Genomic DNA, 27,995 nt, shown 5'->3' with positions numbered 1-27,995 from the left:
GAAAACAAATGCCTTTTTTTTTCTTTTCTTTTTCAGTGAGAGTCTGTGATCACTCCTGGTAATGAAGCCACTGTTCATCACATCGAAGTGTTCGAATGCTCTCCTCAGATGGTCACCGTGTCTCAATACAGTGGCTCTTGTGATTCAAAGATGAAGCCCCGCAAACTCAATTACTGCCGACACGTTCTGGCAGCCTGGGCCATGGGAGCGGAGGTACAGTGCAGTACTGCACACTGCACTTACATAATATAGAATTAAAGTGACCCTTCACTCAAAAATGAAAATTCTGTTATAAGTACCTTACTATGTCATTCAAAACCTGTATGAATTGCTTACTTCTAAAGAACACAAAACAAGATATTTATAAAAATGTTCATGCTGCTCTTTTCCCTTAAGGTGTGTCAAGCTCCAAAACACACACAAAATTCTGTAAAATGACCATAAAAGTGGTCTCAATGACACATTTGCTAGATATCAACTATTCTGAAGCATATAATTACTTGCTTTTGTTTAATAGTACTTTTATGGCTATCCTTTCTGACTGTATGCTTCCGATGTTTCATCTTGAAACACATCCATAGAGGTCACTTTCTACGTCAGTTTATCCCTCTTTAGTGCTAAGTTTGTAAGCTAAGAACAGAGCATATGATTATGAGCATCTTTAGGAGTCCATTTTAAGAGGCAAACATACAGATGGGCTTTATCTGTGACAGTTCGCCCACTCTAGGTAGGTGCCAGTCATGGTTTGAGCAGAGCTGTGAGCCAATCTGAAAGCAGAGGCGTCCTGATAAATCAGTTATGGAGCCAAGGAACGATGCCGAACTCGGAGAGAGCAAGATAGAGAGAGAAAGAGAAAGAGAGACAGGCCTCCAATGAGATTACATGGGAGTAAAATCTCATGTGTTCTGCTAGCTGCCAATGTCAAGCTGGAGAGATGAGATTACGTAGCAACATGTAGATGTTTTTCTTCAGTAGATTGCAGTTAGTCTTTTATTTTTTTCATCATTTCATTTTTAAATGTTTTTTAGTGCCTTGTGAGAGAAGGAGGGGGAGTGGGTGAGAGCCAGGAGAGTGTGATAGAGAGAGAAACGGGAATGGGGCGAGAAACTGGAGGTGGAAGTAGGACGGTTACATAAAGAGGTCTTTCTCACATGAGTTTTAAAAGTAGACTGATAATGGTTTAGATTTCCTCTTTGCTATCTTTTACTGTACAAGTCTAAACCGCTGGTCGTGAACAAGAGTCAGAGTTGGCATAAGCTTCTTGTGCATTGGCTCAAATATCTTTTAGCCTGCAAAGCATTAAGCAGAAGCTACGCTGCACCACAATCAATCTTATCTACACGCAGCCGTTCTACTACCCTGCTGACGCAGGCTTGCCTCTGGGAGAAGGGTCTTCTAGGATCCTTCTGCTTGAAGTTAAATACTACAACCCTCTACTTATATCAAGTATGCAGCACACAAACTGTGTCAGAGGTTGAGAAGACTGTTCAGAATGCTGCATCATCACAGTATATACACTATAGACTACTTAGCCATTCTTAAAAGATGCCCGTGAAGCCTGTGAAATAGTGGATATTATGTAAGAATGCTAGAATTCTAGCAATGACTTCATTGTGTATTTATTTCAGTTGTCAAGTAAAACCCATAATTTAGCATTTTTTTATGTAGCTTTGAGTTGATTATGTCTTACCTCTTGTCAGCCTAAATAAACTGTGGCAGGTGAGGTTCACCTCCAGTGAAGCCCTTTGCATTGTGGGATATAGTATTTGGCACAGTGTTTTTTTATATATATATATAGTAGGATTCAAGTACACTGTAGGTGTTTTTTTTTTTTTTTTTTTTTTTTTCAGCTTCGGCACTTCTACCATTGTCCCACAGTAGTTGATTTAAATTTTTTTTTAGATGTACACATTAAAGGGGTCATATGATGTGATTAAAATGTTTTCTTTCTCTTTGGCGTGTTACAAGCCGGCCTCCGCTCAATCTAGGTGTGTGAGAAAGCGAAACTACTTTGTTTGGCCTTACAAAAGAGGACACAACTAGAAATCATATAAATGGGTTTTATGTTTATGTCTCGTCGCTCCAGCTGGACAAGGCTTCACAATATGTTAAGGGGCGTAACACTTCTTGAGCTTGAGGTATTCAGCCAATCACAATGCACCGAAAAGCTGGCCAATCAGAGCATACCTCAGTTTTCAGACCGCTTTGTAAAAATCGAAGCGTTTTTAGAAAGGCGGGGCATAAAGGAGAAACAATAATGTGCAGTATGTGGAAAATAATGTGGTTTTATTTTACTTTAAACCGCATAAACACATTGCATTAGACCAAATAATGTTCTTTTTAGCAATGTCTTATGACCCCTTTAAAACTGCGTTTTCATGCCTTCATTATATTTCTTCTGCTTCGTTTCAAATGCTTCTTGTATATTTTGTTTTACCTTTTTCCTCAGAGCCTTTAAATCATAAAAAAAAGGAATTAGTACATAAAATCTGAAAATAGTTTACATAGGTTAAAACTATAATAATATAAACAACGGGTGAAATTAACATTCACCAAAAACGTGTTGTTTTTTTAATCCGTTTATTCATATGTTGAATGTCTCTTTTACAAATTATGTGAGAAAATATTATGCAATTGTATTAAAAAATGCTACTTGTAAAAATGTTAAAAACAGCATTACAGAAGGCCAATTTATTCCAAAAATGTAAAAAAATAAATAAAAAAATTGTAAGCATGAATCTGAATTTCTTTTTCTTTTCTTTTCTTTACAAATAAAATCATGAACATGATGTACACGGTTGCTCATTTATTACACTACAAATTCATTACTATTAGAATGATGTGCATACATATTTTGTATATCAGGCTAAAAATTTTGGAGAATTTCTCCTGTTCATATAAATATGAATAATCTATGCAATTATTAGTATATAAGTCTAATATGTAACTAATGTTTTTGCCAATCTCAATCTAAACTACTCATCAGACTGATTTCTCCAGTCTACTTCCTTTCATTCCTGATTGCACAGCTCCTCTTGACTCATTCTGTGTGTTTGTCACAGGAGGGAGGGACTCCCCAGGCATTCGTTTGTGGTACACTCCATCTCTGAGGAGGTTTGACGCAGGCATCATGGAGCTGGGGCTAGTCTACACTCCTGTCATGGCCATTCCTCCCCGCCAGCGCTCTTTCCAGCTGACTGGCTACTGCACCGCCAAATGCACACAGACAGTCCACGCGCCTCACAAACACTCCTAAACACTGCACTTCACTCAAGCCAGCCGAATAAATTCATGCATGCAGGCTTTGAATTCAATTAAAACACAATGAATGGCTTACTGAAAACAGATTAAGGCCAATATTCACCAAATTATGCAATCACAAGAGACTCCCCGTAAAAAAACAAAACAAAAAAACACTCATTTATGGTAGAAAAAAAAGTCTTATAAACCAGCCCACAGTGGAAAAAGCTAATCAACTAGAGAAATAATGTTAAAAACATTGTTATATAACAAGGAATACTACATATCTTTAAGTTCAAATCATATAGCTTTTTAAGGGAAATTATGCAAAAACTCAGGACTTGCCGGCAACACTCTAGAATTAAAATGACTCACATTTTCTTCATACAGTGTAAAAATATAGTTCAAATATGAATTATTGAAGTAGCGTTCTGTCCTGCAGGCTCTTCCTGTAGGTGGTATACACATCTTTGTGTCCCAGTTGCACACGAGGAGGCAGAGAGGACAGGAGGACAAACATTTCAGCTCTCAATACCAGGTATTAAACTAAGTTTAACTTTGAGTTTTGAACATGACATTTAAAACGTGCCTTTTCACTTGAATTTTCACTTTATACATGTCCCTGGTTTATTATATATGATTCATGCGTGCACGTTATTTCAAATATTTTGTCATAATGTAATAACTTCACATATGAAACAACTTTTCTACTGACATCATCAAGCCCTCTTATTTTTCCAACCAATCGCCTCTGACCACTTACACAGAAACCACACCCACCTGGAATGGAACAACCAATCAATTCTCAATCTATAAAATCAACTACTGTCTAATTATTTCATATTGAATTTCTTGCCTCATTTAGTGTATTAACTGAAGTCATGTAGTCACATAACAGATGTTGACTGATTGTTTCACTTTGACTTTAAAATGTACATATACGCCATCATTCAATAGAGTGAAATTTTGTTACTTATTTTTAACATTTTTTTTTAAAGAAGTCGCTTATGCTCACCAAGGGTGCTTTCATTATATCAAAAAATACAGTAAAATCTGTAAGTTTGTGAAATATTATTACAATTTAAAATAACGGTTTCTATTTAAAATATAATTTATTTCTGTGATGCAAAGCTGTATTTTCAGCATCATTACAACAGTATTCAGTGTCACATGATACTTCAGAAATCATTCTGATAGGCTGATTTGTGTACGGTATATTTATGATGCTGTATCTGTTCACCATTTATTTTACCCTGCTGAAAACACTGGTCTTTCAGCCTGGTCACAACTGGTTAAGAGGGGTTTTGACCACTAACTTCCAGCATAAACCAGCTAACACCATCCAACCAACTGGGTGACGCTGCAGACGTTACAGGAAACGCCTGGAGCCAGCAAGCCACCAACAAAAGCACAGATCTGCTGCATTTAGACTGTCAATACAAGCACCCACACACGGCTGAGCCTGCCAATTTAATGCTAACCTGCCAGGAGACATTCAATCTAGCATGTTCTACAAATAGCTGAGTGCTAAACCCCATCTGATCATGTGTGATCGCTGCTTTGTGTGTTTGTCTACTCCACGGGGCGACGCTCTCGTAACAAAGTGCTCGTATAACACTGAAGACAGGAACAAAGCTACCGTGGGAAATCTGACTCAGTCCAACACTGTTCAACCACTCAAATACATGCTCTCATGAGAATTTAGTATGGTATACAGATGAGATGTTTGACTAACAGAAGATCTAGACATTACAGACTGATTAGCTGGAAATCAAACAGGTTTCTCATTATTATGCAAAGTATAATAAAGGTTTACATTAAGAGCTGCTTACATTACATTAAAGCCACACTAATATACTTACATTTAAACTTAGGATGAGTTCCCAGGTGGCTTAACCCAGACAGACATTTAAGAAACGTAGATAGGCATCTTGTTATAAAATATGCGATTTATATATGATACTGAACCCACAAGAAATAATTTATTTATGTATTTATTTTTATTGTTTATATGTGATCAGCATATGTTTATGGTGTTCCTGTGGCTCAGTGGTAGAGCATTGTATCAGCAGTGCAAAGGTTGTGGGTTCGATTCCCAGGGAAGAAAAAAAATGTTAGCCTGAATGCACTGTAAGTTGGTTTGGATAAAAGCATCATGCTTCAATGTAAATGTCAGCCTTTTTTGTCAGATGCTCATTTAACAAATTATTTAATTATTATTACTATTTTTTGTCATATTGAATTAGCAATTTTTTGCATTATAACTTCTTTGCATTATAAATTCCTGTACAAGCGTCTAACATATCCCAGGCAATCCTCATTACCTCACAATGAGAAGAAAACCTTGAAAATGGAAACACCGTTGTCGCAGTATCACACCGCTCTGACCCAGTCAGGCTACAACAACAAAAACCAGCGCATTTCAAACTAATATCTGGCTTCGAGACTAACTGCCTGAGGACAAGAGGAATGCTTTCATTTCCTCTACGAAATCAGACGGAAAAAACAGAAATAGGTTTTCTTCAGCAATGAATAAAACAAAGGCAGGCAGATGATTTGTGTTCTTCCATTTGCATTGGCAAGATGCATTTTTCCAGCTTAAAAAAAGCTATTTCATGGAATCAAATGAATTATGAAAGAGGTTTTGTGGCCATGGAGCCAAATTTTCACCTTATGAATCAAGGTTTTGGAGTGGATATTTAAAAAATACAATTGAAAGGCCCGTTCAAGTCTACTTTTACTGTCATCTGTGTAGGTTTTAAGGACATGAGAGTAGCAGTTGTCCCGGGACTACGGTGGAAGAGCAGTTCTCCTCGCTATCCTGGGGGCGGCTTCAGCCCGGAGGTGCTGAACTCCCTCTACCTCACCTCCCCAATCTCAATGCACTGCAACCAATCCACAGCTGAGAGCTTTCCTGTAAGAGCAACATTAAACAGACCAGAAGTCATTCATTTCCAGAGTAGTATGTGAGCTGTGTGAATTTACAATTATATGCTTATGCGAAATTACTGGATATAATTTGAGGTTCAGTCATGTTGAATTATTGGGGGATGTTGTGGCCTAGTCGTTAGAGAGTTTGACTCCTAAACCCAACAAGTCCTCCAACTCATACGACCGTATGGGTCGTTTGTCACTATCCATAAATACGACCCACACGAGCGTTCTCTAAATTAGCGCCCCTATTGGCAACAGGAGGTATGATAAATGAACTTTCGCCTAAATGCATTGTGGGTTTATTTTAACATGTTTGCTATTTGCGTTTTGAATTGTTTGATTTAAACTCTCCCAGATCTTCGTGGATTTTGATGATATGGATTTTAGATGACTTCGAGACATGTACAGGTAAGGTTTTCTCCCGTCTCATAAAGTAGTCGATCGTTTATGAATAATATGAGTTTTTATTTTCAAATCGATACTGGACACTGTATGTCCTATTAAACCAGTTTGACGTTCAAATCATTTAATCGAAATCTGCAGCTTTATAAAGTTAGTTTTCATTGTGATATTCGTTTGAAATTCGCCTGTGGTGGAAAGAGGTCATGTAAAAGTCGCGCATTTACCATGTTTTTACCATAGTAACATGTCGCTGAACCATGTCACGTGTTATAAAACCTCAGTAACCACAACTCAATGTATCTCCCGTCATAACTGTAGTTTTACTTTGGTATTTGTAGTATAAACACGTTACCATGCTTTTCACCACAGTAACTGTGCTTATTGTGTACTCTTTAGTTAAGTAACACATTTGCCATGCCTTTAATACCTTTTTGTAATGTAATTGTGATTCAGTGTTTTTTTTCTTTTCAGTTTTGCAGTTTCTTCATATCACATACATCTCCAGCTCCTACAACAACATTCAGTGTCCAGCAGCTCTTTATGATGCTCTCTCTCTCTCTCTCTCTCTCTCTCTCTCTCTCTCTCTCTCTCTCTCTCTTTCTCTCTCACTCTCTCTCTCTCTCTCTCTCATTTTCGTTTCCTATTTTTCTGAACTGTAATTCATAAATAAGTCACACATATTTTTCTTTCTTTCTCTTGTTCATCATGGCATATTTTCACAGCTCAGAATCAGATTTTGATCAGTTCTTGTATTAACAGGGAACTTGTACTCGAAGCTCAACTTGAAGAAGTTTCCAGTGAAGATGAAGTCCTTCAAAGGTTCGACACAGGTAATGTTGAAGATATGTAGTTATAACTGATTTACTTTAATTAATTTATCCTTACTTTATGTTAATAACCTTCCTTATAGTCCTTCCTTTCAAATATTTTGTTCACAGATCATTTCTAACACACTGTCTAAACATGTATGTATTAAAACAACAACAACAACTTGTTACTTTTTCTTTATTCCAGCTGAAAAGGAAGACCATGGGCCTGTCAAACCTTGTTTGTGGAGAGGGATGAATTTGACCATCTTGTGTGTTTACGGAGAAGACCAAAAGCTGCTAAGGCAGATATTTCCAGAGGTACGTCTGTGTTGATCTGAGCACCTCGACAGAACTTTACTGCAGTTACATTTTGCACCGAATTTTATGTTTTTTACTTTTTTAAATACCTCACGACCCCATCAGTACAAACCCTGTGCTATGTCAAAGTATTAATAATTCAAACAATTTCAGCAAATTCATATGATATTGTACAAGCGTACTCTCCAGCTTTTCCTCCTGCTGTCATTGACCATCGCCTCAGCTCTCATGCAGACTGTGTCCATTTTAAGTAGTCAGAGCGTTATATCCTAAAGTTTATATTGAGTCCACTGTATTCTTTATTAGCACCGTCTTAACCCGTTCTAACAGTACATGATATCTGTCCGCACCTCACAGTCTGCCTTTATTTCCATGTTGATTTTAATTGAACACGTCTGTTTAAAAGCAAGTCAGGAAATGCTGTGTAACTTGTCATGTGACACATCAGATCTTCAGTTAATTTGGCCAAATTAGATCATTTAAGGCTGTTCACACCAAGAATAGTAACTACAATAACTATTTTAGCATCCACACCAACATCAACCAATGATAAAGTCATGTTTATTAATATACACACTGCAGCGACGTTGATGTCTGCCACTTTAAATGATCAAGCTTTTGAAATGTGCATTTTGATTGGCTGTTTAATGTTCATCAGCTGGAAAATATATTCCACTGATGTTGTTCCTCTGTGTCATTAAGTATGGACTCATCCTTGGTATGAAGAGGTCTTTAAACTGCTTACAACAATCCTGCTGCATGTTATAGTGTAGAAAATAATTGAGAATAATATAGCTTGAAGATACAGCTTTCTTCCCTCTCATTTTGTTAAACTCAAACGCAAGATTTTGCCTTTCTTTGCTTGTTTGTCTTCATCTTAGTCCTTTACTCTCTCCACTCACTCATACATTCTCTCTTGCTCTGTTGTAAGGTACAAACAGAGCGGATGGTTGCATGATGGCCTCTTTCAGGTTTGTCAACTGAATGTCTACTAGTGTGGCTCAGCAAGTTCCTGTCATGATCAGCCCTCTCCAAGAAAGGTTTGTAGAAAATTGTAATCAATATTCATTTAATCCTCTAACCTGAATCTTTTGGTGAATTTACTTAATTATATCTGTCTTAATTCATATGTAATAAGCAATAGTAATTAAACATGGGGTTAATAGACATATTTTTGTTTTACAGCTGAAGAGCAAAAACACAAAGAACATCAGTCCTGTTGGGGATGAGGAATGAACATGGCTCTATTGTGCCCAAACAGAAAAGAGTGAAAAGGTGCTCATTCCCATTGATGTGTTTGTATTCAAGCAATGCATTAGTACAGCATATGATGTTGATCTCTATTCAAGTCAGCAATTATCATTTTTCACATATACATCTTTTTATAAGTCCTAGAATGAACAAATCATCAGGGCATCATTTCTGGAATTTGGGCAGAAAATGACTGAATATGGTGAGTACTGACACCTGCACCTGTATTCACCAAAACTATTTTTCTTATGGACTTACAGTTTTTGAAGGAGGATGAAGTCAGTTGATGGAGAAATGAAGAACGAGATGTGTTGTATATGAAGACTTCAGATGCAAAAGCCTTTAAGTTCTGTATGAAATGTTCTTCTAAGAAGAATTTTAGAAGAAAACTTCAGGTGGAACTTAGATGCCTTTGCATCTGAAGTCTTCATATGTACTATGAGTTTTCAATACATAACTGATTTGTTATGACTGTTTTTATTATTTTCTACTTGTACAGAAAGACTGCAGTAGAAGGAAAGCTGGTACTGAGAACATTTGTCTTCACTCCAGACTAAAGAGAAGCGGGTCTGAGGCCAGAGATGGAGGAGTCAATGGTCACCAAATGCAGCGCTGCAGCCTGAAACTGTGAAGACTGAATTCCCAAACAGCTGTGTGACTGCACAGATGTTACGGCCATAAAAGAAACTTCACAACTGAGAGCCCATACCTCCAACAACCTTCAACAGGAATCAATGGTATGTCCATTACAACAATTCTAAATAATAATAATATATAATTGACACAATGATTTTGTCTCTCCAGGACATCTACGCAAGGTTTTTCTTTTGTTGAGGACCGTCAGAGACTCCAGCCACACGAGCCATGGATTGCTCTCAACATCACCATCAGACAGACATTATCACAGAACCAGCACCAGCAGACTGCAAAACAAGTTCCTTCAACAGGCAATCAGACTGAACTGAACTCGTACCAGTAACACCACACACACACACACACACACACACACACACACACACACACACATACACACACCAGCAGCCTCATACTGTGTGCACTGCACTCTATCAGCTACACTGACTGGACTCTGACTCACTATTATTCTGCAACCTGATATTCTGTTTGCACTAATTCATACTGTACTGAAAGTGAAAGTGACGTGACATACAGTCAAGTATGGTGACCCATACTCAGAATTTGTGCTCTGCATTTAACCCATCCGAAGTGCACACACACAGAGCAGTGAACACACACACACTGTGAACACACACCCGGAGCAGTGGGCAGAGGTATATCTACAGTATACAGTGATTGTTGTTAATTGTTTTCATTTTGTTCTCTCTGTATAGTATAGTATTGCACTATATTTTCTACCTGTATTGAGCTCTTATGTATACGGTTTATATTTTTGATACTGTATATGTGTTGCAAATATATTCAGTACTTGTCATGCTGCAGTTTGCAGAAAAGCATTTTACCACCTGTATACTTGCATTCATGGTATTGTGATAATAAAATGATTTGATTTGAATTGGTCACATGACTTGTTCATCAGTTGTATTGTTGTGCTGGATAACAATTGCAAATTGTTTATGACATTGAAGAAGATCATGATAGAGACATGGATTTGAAGAAAACCAGGAGAGCTCTGATGATGAGAAGGAAACTGGATGTGATTCTTTGGTGCTCAAGACATTTCACCATGCCTTCATCTGGGTTTCTTCATCTGATTAAAATAAAATGGTTTTAATGTAACCCATTTTTATTTCACTTGAATATAATTTGTCTTAATATGCTTCTTTATCTGTCTTTATGCTGCATCCTAGTAAAATATTGCGTATGGTGTTGGATAATCAAGTATGGTGAATATTCTGTACTAGAGATGGTTTTTTGGTAGATACACCATTTAATTTTGTAAACAACACATATAATCACCATGGTTGTTTTGATGAAGACATGAACATTTAGTAATATTAATGAAATTCAGTTAGATGAAGAGCTGCATTAGAAGAGACTGCATGGACTTCATGCACAACTGAAGGTGATGAATCAAGGAAAGATCAACATGAATCCTGTTCTGTATTATAATGAAGATGTTCATGCACATTACTGATGTCTAGCTCCTGAGCAGGACAAAGATGAGACATTCTTTACAGAGATTTATGAATTAGGTATTTTATATTATGATTCTTTAAATTGCATGAATTGTATGGAACCATAAACTGCACACTGTCACACATTGTCTTACTGAATGACACATTGGCCTTGTCTGATGAAATGTCAGAATATGTATTTGTTGTCTTTGTTTACTATTAGCACTGTATTATTGCTCTTGATCTTATGAAATAAATTGAGCTCTTTCCAAATGGGCACTTATGTTGATTTTCTGGTGTCTTAATTCTAAGATAACTATGACTTCCAACTTACATAATGGTATGCTTTTGAAAAGACAACCTACAAAATGTGTCTCAACAGTTTGTTGCCAATGATGAGAATAGAGCTGTGCATTTTTTTCCTGCCCTTCCATCCCCAGGGGCCCAGTAGAGTCCCCTTGAAGAGCAAAACAATTAACATTCCAAATGGCTGTAAATCAAAATCTGATTATAGTTTCAAAAAGAAAATTGGTAGGACAACTCATTATGCTATGTTTACTAAATAATGTTTGGCACAGCTTTCAAACATTCATAGAAAAGTGCTATACATGTGTTTATAAAAGTACTCTTAGTAAAATAAAAAATGTCAGCCTGCCTCTCACATATGTCATATAACTTTGCACAATAAACATGCTTAGATATCCCTTTGTTTAAAAAAAGAAGTATTTTTCACAATTTCATTATTAAACATTTTAAACTACATTGCCCATAAGCCTTAGCCATTCTATCGATGGAAAGTGAAAGTCATGGCGCTGTTTTTTGTAGTTCAATTAAGTTATGTTCAGGTTTAAGGTTAGGATCTCGGTAAAGAGGTAATTTCACAAAATATAGCAATGCACCATTGTTAACTGAAGGTACTATTGACGTAATAATTACAGCAAAATTTACTTTGCAACATTAAACGTTTTTTAATTTGGGCTAAAAGAAAGTCCAGTCACAGCGAGTCCTCGAGTGCCAAGTGGACTTCAAAGCCAATGAAAATCCAGTTGAGCAGAAGCGACACCCTTACTTGTCCATATACGGCCATTCATGACAGGCTTTTCCGGGTTCTTGTGGTGAATTTATTTTCACCCACTAAATATAAAACTAAAATGACGGATTTGCATTGTGGGGTAAACCTGATTCAGCAATAGATTTGTTGATTACAGTTATTTATTTTCAAACAAGGGCCTCATATTTGCGATTATACACATTCTTTACCCTAATATTAATGTACAATATTTAAGCTCAACATTTTTGCATATACTGTATGAAAAAATAATATTATATTTATATATTTATAGTGTATTAAATGTATACATTTAATCACTTGTGTGTTTTTTGGAGATGTATTTACAATCTTGCAATTTTTAGCTCTACCAGTTAAACTACAGAAAAAAAGGAAAATAATAATAAAAATAAATAAATAAATACAATTTAAAAAACACAGGGATAATTTTTTTTTAGTAATTTCCATATCAGTGTTTATTGATATGTCAAACTTTTCAGACAAACAATGCAAATAACACCATTATTTCTCTCTAGTTTGTCACTATGAAGAAATAAAAACAAAAAAATAATATATTATTGTGAAATATAACAACTTTTAAAAATTACTGATTGATAAAGTAACTAATAGGTACAGACAGAATTATGTAATAGAAAATCCCTTTAAAACTAAATTGGCTAATATAAAAATATATATATAAAATAAAAAAAATGAATAAATAAATAAAAATTGTCAATTTGTTTGCAGAGAAGTTTATAAAATGCCAAATAATATTTTTACAAACCAGGAGTTGCAAGGCACCAGCTGAAATCATATTCTTTTCTTTCATTTAAAAGTGATTAACTAATTAGAAAAATATTGTTAAGACTAATATTTCACATGATTACCTCTTAATCTCCTGTAATCACTGATCGCTTCTGTTGTGAACATATGCAAGACAAACTAAAACGGTTATTAATAATTATATTTTATAAATCATTTTCAGCTGGAAAATGCATTTCTATCATTAAATGACCTTAAAGGTCACACACACACACACACACACACATATATATATATATATATATATATATATATATATATATATATATATATATATATATGGCATATAGAATACAGTAGGTGGGATGGTGATAGTGACAGGAGTGTTCACAGTAGAGATGGGAGTGTTGACTAGAGGAGAAATAATACAAGTAGACATGCTAACGACTGAGAGCAGATGTGCCACACAAGAGAGAGTGATGTGGATGCTTTTGGAAGGGCTGCTATTGTGGAGAGCTGATGGAGAAGGACTCAGTAATCTGTCAGAAATCCTGCAAGACAGGAAAAAATTGAATTTATAACATGATGAATAATTAAAACATTGACAACAAATGAAAGTGACGTGACATACAGCCAAGTATGGTGACCCATACTTAGAATTCTTGTTCTGCATTTAACCCATCCAAAGTGCACACACACAGCAGTGAACACACACACACGGAGCAGTGGGGATCATTTATGTTACGGTGCCCGGTGAGCAGTTGGGGGCAGCGCAAAAAAAGTCGTATTGCCGGGCCGAGACTCAAACCCACAACTTTATGGTTACGAGTCAAACTTTCTAAGCACTAAGCCACGACTTCCCCCTAGCAACGGGCTAGTGGTTAAAGACAACATAACTGCAGCGTGTATAATAATAAACAGAACTTTATAATTTGTTGGTAGCGATGCTAAAATAGTCATTATAGTTATTGTTCTTGTTGTAAACACCTTTAAATGATCTAATTTGGTCAAATAAATTAAAGACCTGGGGCCGGTTGCATAAACTGCTTAAACTAATCTTTAAAAAAGTTAGCCATATAATTTGATTTACTCTAGACTTGTCATAATTGTTTAAAGTCAGTTACAAAAACATAGATTGGTCCAATTTTACTAAGAAATATGATTATCTCTTGGTTAACTGCTAGTTGGTCACAGTCTTAACATAATAGCTATGTTTACGCAACCGGCCCCTTTTGTGTCACATGACAAGTTACACAGCATTTCCTGACACAGTCTGCATGAGAGCTGAGGCGATGGTCAATGACAGCAGGAGGAAAAGCTGGAGAGTACGCTTGTACAATATCATATGAATTTGCTGAAATTGTTTGAATTATTAATACTTTGACATAGCACAGGGTTTGTACTGATGGGGTCGTGAGGTATTTAAAAAAGTAAAAAACATAAAATTCGGTGCAAAATGTAACTGCAGTAAAGTTCTGTCGAGGTGCTCAGATCAACACAGACGTACCTCTGGAAATATCTGCCTTAGCAGCTTTTGGTCTTCTCCGTAAACACACAAGATGGTCAAATTCATCCCTCTCCACAAACAAGGTTTGACAGGCCCATGGTCTTCCTTTTCAGCTGGAATAAAGAAAAAGTAACAAGTTGTTGTTGTTGTTTTAATACATACATGTTTAGACAGTGTGTTAGAAATGATCTGTGAACAAAATATTTGAAAGGAAGGACTATAAGGAAGGTTATTAACATAAAGTAAGGATAAATTAATTAAAGTAAATCAGTTATAACTACATATCTTCAACATTACCTGTGTCGAACCTTTGAAGGACTTCATCTTCACTGGAAACTTCTTCAAGTTGAGCTTCGAGTACAAGTTCCCTGTTAATACAAGAACTGATCAAAATCTGATTCTGAGCTGTGAAAATATGCCATGATGAACAAGAGAAAGAAAGAAAAATATGTGTGACTTATTTATGAATTACAGTTCAGAAAAATAGGAAACGAAAATGAGAGAGAGAGAGAGAGTGAGAGAGAAAGAGAGAGAAAGAGAGAGAGAGAGAGAGAGAGAGAGAGAGAGAGAGAGAGAGAGAGAGAGAGAGAGCATCATAAAGAGCTGCTGGACACTGAATGTTGTTGTAGGAGCTGGAGATGTATGTGATATGAAGAAACTGCAAAACTGAAAAAAAAAAAAAAAACACTGAATCACAATTACATTACAAAAAGGTATTAAAGGCATGGCATTGTGGTTAATGATTTTTAACTACAAATACCACAGTAAAACAGTTATCATGGTAAAAAAAAAAAAATATGGTAAGTGTTGTGGTCACTGGTCATTTCAGATTCGTTGCGATTGCCACACATTCGTTCACTGGCATTCACAACATATTTGTAAAGAAAACGTCAAACTGCACTTACTTTGACATTAATTGCAGACAATCAGAACAGTACCTTAAAAAATAAACCATAAAATAAAATTGTTTACAAACCTGGACAACAACGCATGGTAAGATGTTGGGTCACGCCTCCTTTTTTTGGGTGGTAACGATGGTAACGACAGTCAAAGGTCATTTGATGACGACACACCCGACAAACGAGACTGTCGTAATACGGCCGCTAGAGGGCGCTTGATTTTAAAACGTAATAATAGGTCGTAATATGCTGCTTGCACAAACGACCTATGTGGTCGTTTTTAAGAGGAGGACAGTCTCCCTAAACCTAGGGTTGTGGGTTCAAATCTCAGGCTGGCAATAACACGACTTAGGTGCCCTTGAGCAAGGCATCGAACCCCCAACTGCTCCCCGGGCGCCGCAGCATAAATGGCTGCCCACTGCTCCGGGTGTGTGCTCACAGTGTGTGTGTGTGTTCACTGCTCTGTGTGTGTGCACTTCGGATGGGTTAAATGCAGAGCATGAATTCTGAGTATGGGTCACCATACTTTGCTGAATGTCACGTCACTTTCACTTTGATTTTTGTGTAGCTAGACTCTGTAACTGCCCGAACAGACAGATGTGGCACATTCTAATATGCTGAGAATTATCAATATTTTTGCACTAAAATATCAGACTTTTACACGGTGTTTGCATATAAATGAGCTTTAGCAATGTGTGGACACAACCACACAATCCGATACCCCAAAAAACCTCAATAGTCTCAATTATGTATTAGCATAACTTTTAGAATCTAAATCTGGATTGGATTTATTTGGACTGGCAAAAATCAGTGCATGTAATAACACTTTCATGTTAGGTTGAGTGAACGTTAAAATGAGGATGTTACTCTGTATTAACGTTCAATGTCTTTTAAGGTGAATGGGAGAAGCAGGAGATTCTGGTGGTGACGGCAGAGCGAGACTCCTGCTGAGCTCAACCTTTACTGTTCTCAACACATCCATGCTTCAGCCTAGAGTTATCACATTAAATAAATTACCCATGTACTGTTTTGTGTTGATGTAACATTACATTTAGAATATATGGACAGCAGTGGACATACTGTACAAACAGCATGCATATGGATAAAGATGCACTACATTTGAAAAGTTGACATCATTGTTCGGTGCACAATGATACTATTTTAAAAGGCAGTAAACAAAATAGTAGGCATTATGCAATGGTTTTAAAACATTATGACAGTATTAATATTAATCATTATTAAAGTCTCTTCAGCTCACAAAGGTTGCATATATCTGATATATAAAAAAAACAATAAAAACAATAAAACCTGTGTAATAGTATTACAATTTAAAACAATTGCTTTCTATTGTAAAATATTAATTTGTTTTTGTGATCAAAGCATCATTACTCCAGTCTTCAGTGTCAGATGATCCTTGGGAAATCATTATAATGTGGCGATTTTCTTTCTTGAAGGGGGGGGTGAAATGCTATTTCATGCATACTGAGTTTTTTAGCAGAGCACTGAGAGCACAACAGACATTCACTGATCAGAGCGAGAGCGTCGCAAAATGTCACAAAAGGAGTGTGTTTTTGGTTGCCAGGGCAAGACAACCCTGCACAGATTACCAAAAAAAAAACCCAGCAAAAGTAAAAAGAAAACGAGCAATTCACCCCCCCCCCCCCCCCCCCCCTAACATTAGTTAATGCATTAGGTCTTGAACTAAGAGTGAACAACTAACTTTTGCATCGTTTTTCTAATTTAATGCTAAAAATTCTCAGTTTGTATTGTTCATTGTTAACTCATTTTAGTTTGTACAATGTATATTACTTGAACTGTTAAAAAATTATTAATATTTGTAAAAATTAATATTAAACATAGTAGATTAAAGTAATACTTCACCCAAAAATGAAAATTAGCCTAAAATTTACTCACCCTCAGCCATTCAAAATGTAGATGAGTTTGTTTCATCAATCAGAACAGTTTTGGAGAAATTTATCATTCTATCACTTGCTCACCAGTCGATCCATTGCAGTGAATGGGTACCGTCAGAATAAGAGTCAAAACAGCATTTAAAATATCACAATAATCCACAGGTAATCCACACAAATCCAGTCTGTCAGTTAAAGCTGCAGTAGGGAACTTTTGTATGGAAGCATATGGGTAGCAGTGAAAATTATGTAATTTAATTTTCATTTTCATTTTGCACCAAACGTTGCACAAATGTATTGGAAAATGTAAATGTAAATACAGAAATGCATTGCCATTTTACATATTGCATTGTCATTTTGCATATTACATCCCAAATTGAATAATGCTACCCATATGCTTCCATACTTTTGACGCTCTAGCGGTTAATAAACAGAACTGCTTGCGTCTTGCGGAAGAACATTGTAGCCGGAACTACTTCTCTCTGTTTATGTCTATGAAGAATCACAAAGGTACTGGGTTACTCCGCCGCGGTACCCCCGAAGCAATCTAAAATAGTCCGAATATAAACACTTATTATAGGTGCACCCTAGTGATTCAGGACAAGCTAAAAACACGGTTTGGAAAATGGATTCATGGTGTACTCGCTTATTATATACATTTTTCTACATTTTGAACACAAACAAAGTTACGGACCGCAGCTCTGATTGGTTGATTTCTTACCGGGAGCGATGGAGTTTCTGCAAATGGCAATAGGAAACTGGGAGCCAGAGGAGCTTGATTTTTTCACAGATTATCTGTCTCATATTCTACTGTCAGGACATAGTGACAGGTTTAATAAATATGTAAAAAATATTTTTTACAAAAGTTCCCTACAGCACCTTTTATATCTTGTGAAGCCATAAGCTGCATATTTTTTAAGAAACCATAATAATCAATAATAATGCTTCCTCTAATGATAAAGTTCATCCCCTGTTGTTTTCTTACATCAAAATCCACCAGCATATTTGTTTATAACTGTTTTGGCTTGTAAACGGTGCTTGATCTGTGCATATTTCTCTCCTGATTAAAAAAAAAAGATGACTTTTTTCACTGGAAAAGCAATATTATGCATTAAAGGAAGCAATAATTCAAAGTGAAAATGCCTTGATGATGTATTTGTTTCTTACAAACACACAGCATTTTAATAACACAAGACATTAACTAATGGAATGGACTGGAGTGGGCTACTTGTGGATTATTGTGATGTTTGTATCAGCTGTTTGGACTCTCATTCTGACGGCACCCATTCACTGCAGAGGATCGATTGGTAAACAATTGATGTAATGCTACATTTCTTCAAATCTGGTACCATGGACAAACAAATGAATCTACATCCTGGAGTATATTTTCAGCTATTTCAGATTTTTCATTGACCTAATCTTAAAATAAATGCTGTAAAAGTACTGTTCATTGTTAGTTCCTTAAGGCGAATAACCTGAATCCTATGTATGTATGTGTGTGTGTGTGTGTGTGTGTGTGTGTGTGTGTGTGTGTGTGTGTGTGTGTGTGTGTGTGTGTGTGTTTAACTAGGCATTTAAAATATGTTAAAATTAAACTCTTTGACAATTAAAAACAATCAACTACTCTGTCAGAAGCTTTCTGAAGCTCTTAGTAGTTTGTTAGCATATAATATGGACAAAGGAACCTAGATAAACATTTATATCTTACCGTTTTCAGTTTCTCTTTATTTTATTGCTTAATATCCATGCAACAGTTATTTAGATGATACATGTTTGCTTTCATTTTGCAGCGCAGTAGTGTAGTGTAGAAACTGTGGTTTTGTTTGTTTTGGACGCACTCTGTCAGATTGGATTGAGAGAATGTGATAACATCAATCCACTGTCTTGTGGGTTCACTGTGCTTCAGAGCCATGTGGAGCGCTCAAAAACGATCACATGCCAAAGTCACCGCAGCAGTATCTGTCTTGTGGGACGTAGTTTAGACAGATGTGGAGGATACTCTGATCAGGTAAATCTGGCTCTCCAATCACATTCTAGAGACAATTCAATCCAGGTACAGAGGAGCTAAACTTTGCTTTCTCATAGTGAAGAGTCTGAATCCTAACACTAAAATGAATATAATATAATATTATTTAATTACTTGAATATTTATATGATTATATTTTATTCAGCACTGGGTAGTAACTGATTACATATAATCTGGATTACTCAATCAGATTCCAAAAATTAAATCCCGGAATTAGATTATGTTCCATTTTTGTATACTCCTAATCATACTGCAGTAATCCAGTAATCATACTGCAGTTAAATTTTGTATTGATTTCATGATTATATATTGTTCACACATTAGAAATAGAGTGTTTGTAATTCATTGATTTTCCCTAATTCTTCGTTCAAATGTTTATTTCTAAAATAACCTATGCTTATATGCAAAAAGAAAGACGTTTTGTTTTTGTGGACATTCATACACAGACCAGTCACTAGTCAGGAAGTTATAATTTAGAAAATAATTTACATTTTAAAAAGTGTTTCCTAAACGTTACAATATTTATTTTATTTACCCTGCAGTTTCTTCATAATCCTTGACGTAATTGTGTTATTACTAACAACAAATATAATATATTTTCTTTCTTTTTGTATTTTGTTTATGTCAATATGATACACAACTTTGTTATTTAAATAAATATGATAAACAATTCAGGTCAAAAGTCAGATTATATTACCTAAAATGTGTAATTGAATCTTTTACATTACTAGCTACAATTTGTAAGTAATCTACTCACAACTGATATATTATATTATATTATATTATATTATATTATATTATATTATATTATATTATATTATATTATATTATATTATATTATATTATTAATTTTAGTGTTAGTATTCAGACTCTTCATGTCACAGCAAATATAGTATATTTTATATTTATATTATTAATATTTATAACGTTATATTTAAAAATTAATGGATGTAAATACTTAATAAACACACTGTATTATAATTAATAACACATTACTTATTTATTTTTTGACAGCGTTTAGATCAATGAAAAAAGATCAAAATGTATAGATGATGTGAAGTTTTAGTAAAATGAGGGAGTTTGGTCCTGTGCTGAATTATTTAAGGCCATAATGTTTCCCAGCATGCACTAGAGGAGTATTGATGTTTTATGGCATGCCTTGAATTATCTGTCCCGGAGATGAATCTCATTCTCTCTGTCAGTGATCTCTCGGCCTCTCTCCATTCCCTCGGCTCCTCACAGATCCCGTGCTGAGAGCGTGTGCCGGACGTTTGTTTTACAGTCACTGACAGTGACACAAGGGACGAGCCGTTAGATGTGTCTCAGAGGTGGCTGCTGTATGAATTACAAACATGATGAAATGCAAATAAACATGCAAATGTGTGTCCACATCTATAACTTTTCCATATGAGGCACTGGATTCTGCCTAAGAGGAGTGCTGAGGGCAGTCAAGATATATTTGTGATTACGTTGTTGGCAATTTAAAATTAAGTCACATTGTGATTACACAATGACATGCGTGGGGGGGGGGCAATCCATTCAGCAATTAAGAATGAATCAGCATGACTTAATTGATTTATAGCCATGTTTTTTTTATTTGTTCTGTCATTTTAGTGAAATCGTGGCCTACTAGTTCTAATTAATTCAGTCAACAAATTAATAAAGTAATAAAACATGGTCACAAATTAATAAGCTGTTGGAATATGAATTCATGTCATGCGTGGAGCTCAGGAGAAATGTAATTAATAGCATTTTCAGTTGAGCAAGTGACATGTGAATATTGACAGGCTCAGATGCTGTTGGGGGAGGGACGTTTTTATTTGAGAGCATTTGATTGGATAGAAATCTGTGGAGTGTAGGATGAGTCATTTATATAATTAATCCATTTTCTCAGCAGTGAAAGATGACTGTGGTATGCGGGAAAAGTGACTTTTGTTGAGCTTTAGGCATTAAATAGAATACAGATGACATATCTGATGAATATTTCATCTTTAACTTGTTTTACATTTGGCTGTCAAGTTTTCTAAACACATTAGTTTAGAGTTAAATGGAATATTTAACCCAAAAATGAAAAACTGGCGCAAATGTACTCAGCCTCAGGCTATCCGTGATGTAGATGAGTTTGTTTCTTCACCAGATTTGGAGAAATGTAGTATTGCATCACTTGCTCAGCAGTGGATCCTCTGCAGTGAATGGGTGCCGTCAGAATGAGAGTCCAAACAGCTGATAAAAACACCACAATAATATACAAGTAATCAGCACCACTCCAGTCCATCAGTTCATGTCTTGTGAAAAATCAAGTCCTTTATGAATAACATTGCGTGCAGTGAAAAAGTCGTCTCGTCTGAATCAGGAGAGAAATAGGCACAGATCAAGGATTACTTATGGATTAACATGAGGATCCTCAGTATACTGAATATCGTCAAGAAGCTGTTTGAGCTGCATTTCATTCTAAGACTGTTACAGACCCTTTTAAAGAACTGAAGTCATTTTCTCTCCATTAACTTGCTTCTATTTCAGACACTACCAATTCAATACCATGGAAACAAGTCCAAACAGACAGTACAATGCCGGTGGATGGACATTCGTTTCATTTAAAGACTTATTAAAAGAATACTAATTCAAAAACAAAAAGTTCTGTCAACATGAGAATTAGTAAATGTTGACCGAATTTCATTTTGCATGGTCAACTCATTTAACCACGTTAACCAGCCAGTCATTTATAGTCAACAATGACAGTAACACTTTAATATAGGGACCAATTCTCAGTATTAACTAGTTGCTTATTAGCATTGCTATTATTAACATATCAGCTAAAGCACATATTCTGCATCTAACCGATACTTAAACTTAACAACTACCTTACTAATTAATTAGAAGCAAATTAGGAGTTTATTGAAGCAAAATAAAATGTATTATTTATTTGGTGTGAAATCTTGTTCATTTAAATCTGGAGGAAGAGGGGAGGATTTGTCATCCTATTCACTCACTCACTCTCCTCCAGCTCTTTGTGTAGAGAGAGAATAAATAAACGTGGCTCAGGAGTGCCGGCCGAAAGTACTAATTTGTCCTTTTCCTTTTATTTATTTATTTAAAGCCTTCTTCCTTTGACACTGCTCAGTCACGCATAGGCAGACCGCTCTTGAAATGGCCATAATCTCACAGGCTTTTGAGCAGATATTACATTCGCTGACTCGAACAGACATGAGCAAGGTAAATCTACAGCACACAGTAAAGGTGAATACTTTGCTTAGTTGCATGTGTTTACATCAGAAACCATACAAGTCACATCATGAATTAGTGTTGGGGAATTTATGTAAAATGTTTTGTTTAGTTATCTTGCCTGATTCATGAATTCATAAAGATGAAAACACTTTGTAAATAATTATTTTATACGCTGGCAAATTTCACAAAAACATGCCCAAGCCACATTTATAACCAAATTCAAATATAAAATCTAAATTATTATATTATTTATCTTTATATTATTTATTTAAAATATTTATTTATATTATATATTCAAATTTTGTTTATTATAAATTATAATAATATTATTATTTATTAATAAAATGACAATATATCGTTCTACAAAAAGTTTACCTGTTTACATTTTTTTAATTTATATATATGTTCTGAAGACACTCAAAATACCTAGCAACCAAATAGCTACACTTTACACAGTGATTCCTTGTATTTCTTGTATAGAGGTTACTTTCTGTATTCCCTTCAGACTTATTGAGTAAGATTCTTTGCTTCCACATTATACAGTTGTTAATCAAAAAGGTCCTTTGAATTGTGTGCAGTGATTTAGAAAGAGTAGGTCTGACTAGAGGAGGTCATGTCATCATCAGTATACAAACACTAATCAATAAACCCAACTTTTACCTTGACATGTAAGCGGTGTTTAACTAGATCCATGTTCACTGTCTATCTACTGGGAATTTTTAAATACTAATCTTCACCTAATATTTCTTCGTCATCATTTAATATTTTTACATTCGTTGTGAAATGCCGCCATCTAATGACCTTATATGGAACTGCCTTATGACTGCATAACTCATTTAACATATCTGTTTTTTTTATTTGCAACGTAACAAAAATTATTATTTTTATTTTTTATTTTTTTACTTTAACGTTCACAGTTTAATGCTACTTTATGTATTTGACATTTCCCCAAAACAGAAATAATTTTTGTCGTCTTGTCATTCGTTTGAATAATTCTCAAACGATTAATCAAATTATTTAGCGTAAATACAACTGAAAAAATAAATAAAAAAATAAAAAAATAAAATAAGTGTGAATGTGTTTCTCACTCCTCTTTACAGAAACTCAGAAACAACATCTGTTTGCACAGTTTTATAAGAAACTAATGTCGGATCCAATCCTCTGTGTAAATCAAAATGGCTTAAACCTAATTGTATATCTTGCCATAACATTTGGATATTACTATATAAATATATTATTTATAATCAGGTAAAAGAAGTACTTATATCCACAAATGTTATTCTGTAAATGCAGCTGTTGGCAGATATAATCGTGTTTGTGATAAATGTAACATATAATTTGAAGATATTGAACATTTACTTTTCTATTGCCTTTTTTCCATTTCATTTTGGGTTGACTTTAAAATAGGCAAAAAATAAAAAAATAAATACATGAACAAAGCCCTTAGTTTTGAACCTAATAATATTTGACTATGCTTTCAAAGCCCATAAATATACATGTTTATGTTCAATTGATGTGTCTGTTGTTCTGTTGCTTTAAACTACACAACATTGCCTTTTAAATGCATTGCATTGTACTTGTATGTGATGGAACTAAAATAAAACACCGTGTTTAATGGCGTGCACTAGAAGTGCATCATTGGACCAACCAAAAAGCTCATACCCGAGCGAACCAATCAGAGCGATTACGTATGATGACGCAACAAGGCGGGAATTTATTCGTCAGACTCAAACGGAAAGCGACTTTATTCAGGCTCACACGCGTCTCATTAAACGTTCAGAGCTCGCGTAAATCAGATGTCCGTTCATTAAAATCGTATCATCTCCGAGTCTGAACACTAAACGTGATTTTGTGAAGAAATGAACGCGACAGCAGATCTAGAAATGAACGCTAAATCCGTTGTTGACGATCCGCACGTCAAAGTCACGCCACGACAAGGGGGCGTGTCCTTAAGAAGAAGGTAAACAAATACTGCAACTCTGCACACGTTCAATACAAATCTGTTTTAACATGAAATAGCAAAGTACCGGTATGTTTCTTCCATACAGACCTCCAGATTCCAGATGTAACGCCAGGAGCGTCAATTCAGGTTTTAAATCTCCAGTACGTAAAGTCTTTTAATTCTCTGTGTTTAGAGGACTAATGTATTAATCATATGTGATTTTACCAGAGTAACGTTAGTAGTATATTTCATGATGCACTGACCTTCAACAAAGCACTGTTCATGGGAATTTGATAACTACTGAACACGCATGATGCTTGATATGCATATTTTTGGTGAGTTATCTATGGTCTGTCGTAGGTTCAGAAGCCTAATATGGAGAAATCTCCAGTGTGCCCTGAGGAAGAGGTCAAAGAGCTCAAGAAAACACTTGATCGGCTGAATTCAGAGATCGCCTTGTTGGAACAAGAGTAAGTAGTGGATGTGGGTTAAAGAGATACACCATGTTGTAGTATGTTCATACTGAAATATTAGGTTCAGAAATATTTTCCCTGTTTAAGGTGGAAGATGTCAAAGTGCTTCCATTAGATGTTTTTATTTTTATGAAGAATATCCTGGACACTTTTTTCCATTCAGTGAAAAGTAACACTGGTTGTAAAACTCCAAAATAACAAAAGCAGCACTATTAACCCATTATAAGCCTACAATATTATACTGGAAATGCTCATTTTTGAGAACTCCGTGTTATTAACATGATCAAAATTTGTCTGAGAAAGTTGTACACAGTCCACTACAATGTCCACTAATAATCTGGTCCTTTGCAGTTAATTAAATTGTTATACCAGCTTAAAAAAAAGAAAGTGGTTTATTGTCAGATCAAACTGAGCTTGTGTTTCTCTGTTCTTGTGTTTGCAGAGGATTTGTTGTACAAGAGCTGGATCAACACATAGACCTTCTGCACGAATACAATGACATCAAAGACATCACACAAACTCTGCTGGGCAGATTAGGTAAAACCTGATGGAACAATCATGTGTTTAATAGCGAATGCAATCATGATTTATGTTGTCTGATAACTTCAATATAAAATATTTCCTATTTCATACCATGTTAACTGTTCATCTCCTCTCCATGAACACTTGTGGCCTACACACATCTCATATAAGTGGGTTACAGCGTTCATATGCTTGGCATTTCTCTCTAGTGTCAGGATTATAATAATGACATCTTCAGGTATTATCGCTGTGTTCTGTAATATAATGGACCCTTTCAGACTCCCAGCATGCTGAGTTTCTTGCATGCTTCGGCCTCACTGTGAATTGAGGGCCAGAGGGGGTCTGTGCCACATCATTCTCCCCCATGTGATCACTGACAAGACAACTATCTCTCTGTGTCTCTCTCAGCTGGCTTGCGTGGAGTGACCACACGAGACTTGTATAGTCACTTCGGCCTCGAGCTGGACGACTGAGCTTCATGAGCTTCTGAATTACATTTATGTCTTTGCAGCAAATAAGCCACTTAGTGTTGTTTTCTTCATACTGTTGTGATAGATGAGACAAATTTAGAAGTTTCGGTACAATTAACATAAAAATGTACTCACCCTCAGGACATCTATGCAGTAGATGAGTTTGTTTCTTCATGGGAACAGATTTGGAGAAATGTAGTATTGCATCACTTACTCACCAGTGGATCCTCTGCAGTGAATGGGTGCCGTCAGAATGAGAGTCCAAACAGCTGATAAAACACCACAATAATCCACAACAAACCAGTCTATCATTTAACATTGTGTGAAGTGAAAACCTGTGTTTAAAAATGCAATAAGATGTTTTTAACTTCAAAGCATTGTTTTCTGGTTAAAATACCAGTCCTTAATCCATAACATTGCTTTCTCCAGTGAAAAAGTTGTCTCATCTGAATCAATCTGGAGAGAAATATGCACAGATCACCTTTTACAAGCAAAAAACTGTTCAAAAGAAATATTCAGGTGGATTTTGACAACAAAGAATGGACTTTTTACCTCGAGGAAGCATTATTATGGATAATAAAAATCATATTTTGGCCAGTTTAAAGTTCTTAATGATTGATTTGTTTCTAACAAACATGCAGCTTTTAACTTCTGACGGCACCCATTCACTGCAGAGGATCCACTTTAGTAAGTGATGTAATGCTACATTTCTCCAAATCTGTTCTCGTGAAGAAACAAACTCATCTGCATTTTGATGGCTTGAGGGTGAGTCCATTTTAGCCTGAACTATTCCTTTAACTCTGAATAAATGATACGTATAAACCTTCAAAGAAATGAAAAGGCTTCTGTCAACATTTTTAGAAGAATTGCCTCAAAGTTTATCTAAGCTCCTGCAATGGACACAGTTTTCCTCACATTGTGTTTGTCCCAAAAACAAGGTGTTATTGTTCGTGAGAGATTGTGTATATCAAAAACCTGTCTACACCATTAAACTTGCCATCCAAATCTGATTAATTAAAAGAATAGTTCACCCAAAAATGACATTTCTGTCAACATTTCCTAACTTTCATGTTGTTTCAGAATCTGTATGATTGACTTTCTTATTGGAACCCGAGATGAAACTTTGAAGAATATCCACACAACTCTTATTTAAACTTTAACAGTCCATACACATTGTATGTCAAAGAGCAGCATGGACATTCTTCAAAACATTTAATTTTGTGTTCCACTGAAGAACGCCGGTCATTAAAGTTTGTAACAGTTTATATAGTAATACAGTGTTTGTTTATGGGTGAACGATTCCTTCAGACAAGACCTATGGCAAATCAATTGAACAATGTATTACTGTTGATTTACAATTTCAGTGTGTTATTGTGTAATCACATGAAATCAACATATATATGTTTTGTGTTACAAAAACTGATCCAACTATGTTAAAGTTGAACTAAATACACTTTATGAAAGTTATGATCATGAATTATGGACTGTGTCTTGATATTACTTGATAGCATAGATAAAATCATCTGCCACACTGATAGCAAATTTGCCTCGTTATCTGGAAGTTGTAAAATATTATCTAACATGATATTCGAGGTGAAGTGGAAAGATGAAATGAATGAACCAGAAAATATTGTGATTAGTATAAAAGAGCATGAATAGATTCATTTAAAAGTAATTTGAGGCATTTGTGACGTCAGTGAGTGTCAGGGCTGGTAATTACATGTAGATGAAAGATTGTTTGGTTTTTAAGGTAAAGTAATTGGTACTGGCTGTGCATAATAAAAACAAAAACACATTAATAAAGGAAAATATGGTAAATCTGATTTTGCATCTATAGATAGATAATAATCCGGACATTTTTCCAAAGCAATTTTGATGAGCATTGTCTGAACGTTTCCGGAAGACCTATTCATTCATTTTAAATAAATAGATAATCCTTGTCTCCATGTCATTTCAATGCATTAATTTGAAGTAAAAAGCCTGCCTCTTAACACGTTTGAAATGCCATCTACATTATATCATTTTAATTTTCCCAAACATCTGTTTTCGCCTTTACAATTGGCCAGCAGATGTGCAGATATCTGACACTAGCCCTCCTCCATCATGCCTCATGGTCCCGCGGAGCTGCTATCGGGCGGAAGCTGCCGTGATGATTCGCTGGCTG

General features: G+C 35.5%; 2 protein-coding genes and 2 long non-coding RNA genes across 9 annotated transcripts; 3 read left to right on the top strand and 1 right to left on the bottom strand.

The window, feature by feature from the left end:
* The first annotated feature begins 42 nt into the window (after nt 1–42).
* dbh (dopamine beta-hydroxylase (dopamine beta-monooxygenase)) lies at nt 43–5,296 on the top strand. Its single transcript, XM_052607276.1, has 5 exons — nt 43–213; nt 1,347–1,446; nt 3,063–3,229; nt 3,683–3,778; nt 5,291–5,296. The coding sequence occupies exons 1-5, from the start codon at nt 109–111 to the stop codon at nt 5,294–5,296; spliced, it is 474 nt and encodes a 157-aa protein (XP_052463236.1). The 5' UTR covers nt 43–108.
* Nucleotides 5,297–6,352: 1,056 nt separating this feature from the next.
* On the top strand, nt 6,353–10,485 carry LOC128021542 (uncharacterized). Of its 5 annotated transcripts, none has more exons than XR_008185582.1 (9): nt 6,421–6,435; nt 6,530–6,576; nt 7,336–7,406; nt 7,591–7,703; nt 8,635–8,743; nt 8,889–8,978; nt 9,093–9,156; nt 9,454–9,691; nt 9,759–10,485. It is a non-coding gene; the product is annotated as an uncharacterized LOC128021542 (long non-coding RNA). The 5 variants fall into 5 exon arrangements; XR_008185580.1 differs by having other exon boundaries at nt 6,530–6,582; nt 7,048–7,406; XR_008185578.1 differs by having other exon boundaries at nt 6,353–6,582; nt 7,048–7,406.
* A 2,692-nt stretch (nt 10,486–13,177) lies between these two features.
* On the bottom strand, nt 13,178–15,559 carry LOC128021541 (uncharacterized). 2 transcript variants are annotated; one of them, XR_008185577.1, is made up of 4 exons: nt 15,270–15,559; nt 14,662–15,030; nt 14,365–14,477; nt 13,178–13,408 (listed from the first exon to the last, which is right to left on the bottom strand). It is a non-coding gene; the product is annotated as an uncharacterized LOC128021541 (long non-coding RNA). The 2 variants fall into 2 exon arrangements; XR_008185576.1 differs by having other exon boundaries at nt 15,341–15,559.
* Nucleotides 15,560–24,113: 8,554 nt separating this feature from the next.
* swi5 (SWI5 homologous recombination repair protein) lies at nt 24,114–27,743 on the top strand. The gene is made up of 5 exons (XM_052608819.1): nt 24,114–24,384; nt 24,473–24,527; nt 24,727–24,836; nt 25,282–25,376; nt 25,770–27,743. Exons 1-5 carry the CDS (start codon nt 24,284–24,286, stop codon nt 25,832–25,834), a joined length of 426 nt encoding a protein of 141 aa, XP_052464779.1. The 5' UTR covers nt 24,114–24,283; the 3' UTR covers nt 25,835–27,743.
* Nucleotides 27,744–27,995: the final 252 nt, after the last annotated feature.

The sequence above is a fragment of the Carassius gibelio genome, chromosome A10, assembly GCF_023724105.1.
Source record: "Carassius gibelio isolate Cgi1373 ecotype wild population from Czech Republic chromosome A10, carGib1.2-hapl.c, whole genome shotgun sequence".
NCBI lineage: Eukaryota > Metazoa > Chordata > Actinopteri > Cypriniformes > Cyprinidae > Carassius > Carassius gibelio.
The sequence above is the reverse complement of the archived record's forward strand: the minus strand, read 5'-3'. Positions and strand labels throughout refer to the sequence as shown.

What these genes read in the sequence shown, in the direction of transcription:
- dbh (XM_052607276.1), top strand. Translation starts at nt 109, where the DNA reads ATGGTCACCGTGTCTCAATACAGTGGCTCTTGTGATTCAAAGATGAAG. An exon ending in CCTGGGCCATGGGAGCGGAG is followed by an intron (nt 214 to 1,346) that starts GTACAGTGCAGT and finishes ATCTACACGCAG; the next exon opens with CCGTTCTACTACCCTGCTGA. An exon ending in CCGCCAAATGCACACAGACA is followed by an intron (nt 3,230 to 3,682) that starts GTCCACGCGCCT and finishes TCTGTCCTGCAG; the next exon opens with GCTCTTCCTGTAGGTGGTAT.
- swi5 (XM_052608819.1), top strand. Translation starts at nt 24,284, where the DNA reads ATGAACGCGACAGCAGATCTAGAAATGAACGCTAAATCCGTTGTTGAC. An exon ending in ATTCAGGTTTTAAATCTCCA is followed by an intron (nt 24,528 to 24,726) that starts GTACGTAAAGTC and finishes GGTCTGTCGTAG; the next exon opens with GTTCAGAAGCCTAATATGGA. An exon ending in ATCGCCTTGTTGGAACAAGA is followed by an intron (nt 24,837 to 25,281) that starts GTAAGTAGTGGA and finishes TTGTGTTTGCAG; the next exon opens with AGGATTTGTTGTACAAGAGC.